Source organism: Oryctolagus cuniculus, chromosome 1 (genome assembly GCF_964237555.1).
Source record: "Oryctolagus cuniculus chromosome 1, mOryCun1.1, whole genome shotgun sequence".
Lineage (NCBI taxonomy): Eukaryota > Metazoa > Chordata > Mammalia > Lagomorpha > Leporidae > Oryctolagus > Oryctolagus cuniculus.
Window position 1 is genome coordinate 61,999,452 of NC_091432.1, and position 6,066 is coordinate 62,005,517.

At 37.0% G+C, this 6,066-nt stretch overlaps 1 protein-coding gene across 1 annotated transcript; it reads left to right on the top strand.

Moving 5' to 3' along the window:
* Positions 1-1,246: 1,246 nt before the first annotated feature.
* OR52E2 (olfactory receptor, family 52, subfamily E, member 2) lies at positions 1,247-2,197 on the top strand. The gene is given in 1 exon segment (NM_001171441.1): positions 1,247-2,197. A coding segment is annotated over 1 exon segment (951 nt).
* The last annotated feature ends 3,869 nt before the right edge of the window (positions 2,198-6,066 follow it).

The window sequence follows — 6,066 nt, forward strand, 5'->3', positions numbered from 1 at the left end:
AAAATAAAGTAATTCAGAAGGAACTTTGTAATTCTTCAGTTTGAAGATGTAACATCACACTTTCTCAAGGGTGATTCTAAGAAGAAACTCTCTCCTGAAATTGGAAATATATTATTTTATTTCACTGGAAAATTTGCCTAAGGATTTCTGAATGAGATATAATCTCGTTCAGAAAACATTTTAACATATGAGGATTATTTGATATAAAACTGGATGGGAGCACTTATTTCTCAGCAATACAGTGCAACACCTGATATTTTTATTTTAGATATCTTTTGACAAACAGCTACAATCTATAAAGTCATATATTCAGAAAAGTAGTAGCTTAAATTGTTTTGTTATTTACATATTTTCATGAAGATGTTTAATATTTGTTGTGTGAAGATATTATTTTTTTCCAGTATTTATTTATTTTAACACTTAAATACATTAAATAAGAATTGGGGTATAAATTTGGAAAACGAATGTTCTACATATTTGGTTGGATAGTAACTCCCCAAATTCATATCAGTGTTCTTCTATTTTACCAAGAAGGAGGGAAGGAAGGATGGGAAAAAAGAAGGAAGAAAGGAAGCAGGGAGTAAGGGAGGGAGAAAGAAAGGTTAAGAGTCATCAATATTTAACAAATTGCCATAAGAACAAATGTCTTCCAGGAAGACTAAGATGAAACTAGGGAGAGAGAAAATCATAAATATTCAATACTATAGTATTCATCCATCCAGGCTTATAAAAATTGATTATGTAACTTCACAGTTATAAAAGTCAGTATACAAGGCAATGCTGATTTTTATAGGGAAGCATTTGATCACATTATTGAAATATTCCATGTAGGCATCTATCAGAATGTCTTATAATTTTGAGAATTTCACTTTGTGAATTTAAGAATGAATTAAAATGATTAAATTTCAGAATAGATTAAAATGGCTTGAGGATAAATGATTGAATTTAATAATAGGGGTGTTTAGATTAAAATATTGGTGTGCTGCTCAGTTGAAAGCATCATGTGGGACATTTTATTTCAATTTATTGTGGTTTCCTCAAGGGAAGTTATGCCTCAGATATCACTTGTCTGAAGTACTCTATACATAGTGCATTGAAAATTGATCAAACTGCTTGCAGAACAAGCACACAAATGCATAACGTTCTCTGTATTACCTTTAGGGCTCCATAGTTAAAGCTGTATGGTAACATGAAGGTTATGTGAGCACGCATTTTGGGACCATGGACTTATGCTATACCAAGAAGAATGTTCCTACTCAATGACACTCAGTTTCACCCTTCCTCCTTCTTGTTGCTGGGGATCCCAGGACTAGAAGCTCTTCATATCTGGATTGGCTTTCCATTTGGTGCTGTGTACATGATTGCACTCATAGGCAACTTCACCATTCTCTTGGTAATCAAGACTGAGAACAGCCTACACCAGCCCATGTTCTACTTCCTAGCCATGTTGGCAACCATTGACTTGGGACTCTCAACAGCTACCATCCCTAAGATGCTTGGAATCTTCTGGTTTAGTCTCAGGGAGATTATCTTTGATGCCTGCCTCACACAGATGTTTTTCATCCACAACTTCACACTTATGGAGTCAGCAGTCCTCTTGGCCATGGCTTATGATCGCTATGTGGCCATCTGCAACCCCCTCCGATACAGCACTGTCCTCACCAATAAGGTTGTTTCTGTGATTGGTCTTGGTGTGTTAGTGAGAGCAATTATTTTTGTCATTCCATTTGTATTTCTCATACTGAGATTACCTTTCTGTGGGAATCACATCATTCCCCACACCTACTGTGAGCACATGGGACTTGCTCGTCTGTCTTGTGCCAGTATCAAGATCAATATTATTTATGGCTTATGTGCCATCGGTAATCTGGTGTTTGATATTATAGCCATTGCCCTTTCTTATGTTCAGATCCTCCGTGCTGTTTTTCGTCTTCCTTCCCATGAAGCACGACTCAAGTCCCTCAGCACATGTGGTTCTCATGTTTGTGTAATCCTTGCCTTCTATACACCAGCCCTCTTTTCCTTTATGACACATCGCTTTGGCCAAAATGTTCCCCGCTATATCCATATACTTTTAGCTAATCTTTATGTTGTAGTGCCACCGATGCTTAATCCTGTCATATATGGAGTCAGAACCAAGCAGATTTATCATGGTGTGAAGAAATTATTACATAAGCTGGGAACAGAAAAGAAATAGCACTTAACACATGTGAAGTTTCATTTGGAATTTTGTGAAAGTTCAGCCAAAGAGATGCCTTATCCCAAAATTGTTTTTCAATCTTACATATTCATTGTAAATCTTATTTAAATGCATCATTTTGCCACTTGCTTTTTATCCCTCTTCTTCTTAATAACTGTTGCTTCCTTCTTCTCTCTTCAATTCCCTGATAATTTCATTTTACCAGGTTGTGCCATATTTTTCTGTTATTTTCAATATCGGTGGATGATCGTATATCAGATTTGAATGCATCCAACCTTGGTGGAATAGCTGATATTTTGATAGTACTAAAACCTAAAACCTAACAAAATAAAGATCCCCCTCCAAAGACAACATTACCCTGAGAGATATCTCTCCCAACCTATGTGAAATAATGATCAAGACTACTGGCCCTTCAAACCAGCAGGTCCCCAAGTCAATTAATATTTCCAGACAGCTCCTTTTCCTTAACTGCACCTTATTTTGTCATCTATCAGATTCTCTATAGGAATCTCTGGAGGGGTGCCCATCTGCACTGATGGATGTCATCTCCCATTAAACCTAACATAATAGTGAACAATAACTTGCCAAATTGTTTTGCAATCTGGTTTATCAAGTTTCTGCTGATTTAGCAATGGGTAATCAGTACTCATTACAGCCCATAAGGTGGATTTTGCAATCTGGTTTAATGGCATTAATTTATTGCTGGAGTTTTATGAAAAAAAGAGTAGAATCCTTATAAATTACATATTATAAATGTAATTTGACCTTAATTCAGATAGAGGTATATATCTATATTTATATCTATATCTATCTCTATATATATGTAATATCAGCATCTTAAGTCAACTAGGTGTAATTGCTAAATGTAAACTGAGTAAAGGCAAATGATATAAATATGTCTAAATGTAAACTTTGGCACTCTTAACACAGTATATTCTATGAAGAAAAACTATTTGGGTTTGCTAACATCTTTTCATAAATTGTCCATATGAAAAATAGTTCAATGCTTAAAAGTAACTAAGGCTGAAATTTTATGTTATCTTATTTAGAAAATGTTGTCTTAATTTGTAGATTTTTAAAAGGTTACCAAAGATACACAGATTTTGTGTTCTGTTAAGATAATCTATTATGTTCTCTTAATGTCTCTGTTAATTTCTTATTGTTTAAATCAGCTGAGTTTTTATTAAGAGTTATAGTTTGTTTAAATATATGCTTATTCAGGCCAGTGGCATGGTTCACTTGGTTAATCCTCCGCCTGAAGTGCTGGCATCCCATATGGGCACTGGGTTCTAGTCCCGGTTGCTCCTCTTCCACTCCAGCTCTAGGCTGTGGCCCGGGAGTGCAGTGGAGGATGGCCCGAGTGCTTGGTCTCCTGCTCCCATGTGGGAGACCAGGAAGAAGAACCTGGCTCCTGGCTTCTGATCAGTGCAGCACCGGCCATGGTGGCCACTTGGGGAGTGAACCAACGGAACGAAGACCTTTCTCTCTGTCTCTCACTGCCTATAACTCTACCTCTCAAAAAAATTAAAAATAAAATAAATATAAGCTTTTTCTAAAACATTTGAGTAATCAGTTTGTAGCAATGATCAAATCTGGTCTATATTATGTCATGATGTTAAGGGATCCTTTTTCTATCAGATATTTTAAGCCTTCTTGGCATCTTTGACAGGCATTCAAAAAATTAAAATTCCAAATTCTTTGGACTTGATTATTTTCAGTTGGCCCTTTGGAAATATGAAAAGATATATGTCTCTCATCTTGGAGAGAAACCAACTAATCAGACTATTTTGATTATATTATAGGCTCTATCAAGATGTGAAGTGGTGCTCAATTTGAAATTATGATAATGTAAAATGTTACTAATAAAAATGTCTAAAAGTTAAAAAGTCTAATGATCTTGTATTACTAGACAAAATGATTATCTTAATGAGAAAGGTTCAGAGGCCTAAAAGGGATAAATGTTTTGTAAAATCCTACAGGTGCTTTCTAAAATCTGCATAGAGTAAGCAAGTGCCTGTTCTTGTTGGTTAATGAGTTTGTAATTTTAACCATGGCATTTAAAGTCTTATGTCATCCATAGTTTGTGTTCTTTTCCAAACACACAAAAAAAATAGATTTGCTGCTCATGAAAACTAAGACATTGTTGGTTCTGTGTTTAACTGTGTCCTCCTATACGTTCTGAAGGACTTCTCCAGTGACTCCTAATGTCTTCAGTAGTTTGGGATGGCTCAGCAAGCATATAAAGCCAATGATGGACTATAGGTTCCAAATGAGAGAAAGTATGGTTAATTGAGGTTACTAAGAGCAGAAAGTAATTTGAATTAAAATTGGTAATTTTAAAAAAAAGATTTCAAGAAGCTATTACTGACTGCTATCCTATCTTGTAGGTTATATTATATGTGTGTACATATTGTATGTCTACATGGGAAAATGTATTTATTAAGAACTCTGTTTTAATTGGCTTAAGATAAAAAATTGTTCATGAATTTAAACTGCTGAATTAACCAAAGATACCCTTTTGGTTTACATAACCTAGCTAAATCTCTGTATCATGGGGCCAGCACTGTGGCATAGTGGGTAAAGCCGCCACCTGCAGTGCCAGCATACCATGTGGGTGTTGCTTCAAGTACTGGCTGCTCTACTTCTGATCCAGCTCTCTGCTATGACCTGGGAAAGCAGTACAAGAAGGCTCAATCCTTGGGCCTCTGCACCCTTGTGGGAGAACTAGAAGAAGCTCCTGGCTCCTGGCTTTGGATCATCACAGCTCTGGCCATTGCAGCCAACTGGGGAATGAAGCAATGGATGGAAGACCTCTCTCTGTCTCTCTGCCTCTCCTCTGTCTGTGTAACTCTGGATTTCAAATAAATAAATACATCTTTTTTAAAAAATCTCTATATCAGAGGGAAGAGATGTGCAATTTGGGACATGCTCAAGCTGACTTACCTCAAACGGTAGAGTTAGAAACATACCAGGGGATTCCAATTCAATCCCATCAAGGTGGCATGTACCAATGCCATCTCACTAGTCCCGGTGATCAATTTCTGTTCACAATTGATCATAATGATAGGACTAAGAACCAAAGGGAGCACATAAACAAGAATTGTGTCTGCAAATACTAGCTGATAGAATAAAAAAGGGTGAGAACGATCCAACATGGGAAGTGAGATACACAGCAGACCCATAGAATGGCAGATGTCCTAAACAGCACTCTGGCCTCAGAATCAGCCCTTAAGGCATGCAGATGCAGCTGAAAAGCCCATGAGAGTATTTCAGGCATGGAAAGCCAAGACACTCTGGCAAAAAAAAAAAAAAAAAATCTAAATGAAAGATCTCTGCGATTGAGATCCCAGTGATCCCAGTGGAAAGAACGGGTCATCAAAGAAAGAGGTACCTTTCCCTGAAGGGAGGAGAGAACTTCCACTTTGACCATGGCCTTGTCTAAATATGATCACAGTCGGTGAACTCAGGGGGCTTCCATAGCCTTGGCAGCTCATGACAAGAGCCTAGAGTGATTACTGATGCCATAAACAAGAGTGTCAATTTGTTAAGTCAACAACAGGAGTCACTGTGCACTTACTCCTCATGTAGGATCTCTGTCCTTAGTGTGCTGTACATTGAGATTTAATACTATAACTAGTACTCAAACAGTATTGTTCACTGTATGCTTCTGTGTGGGAGCAAACTGTTGAAATCTTTACTTAATGTATGCTAAACTGATCTTCTGTATATAAAAAGATTAGAAAATGAATCTTGATGTGAATGGAAGGGGAGAGGGAGTAGGAAAGGGGAGGGTTGCGGGTGGGAGGGACGTTATGGGGGGGAAGCCATTGTAATCCATAAGTTGTACTTTGGAAATTTATATTCAT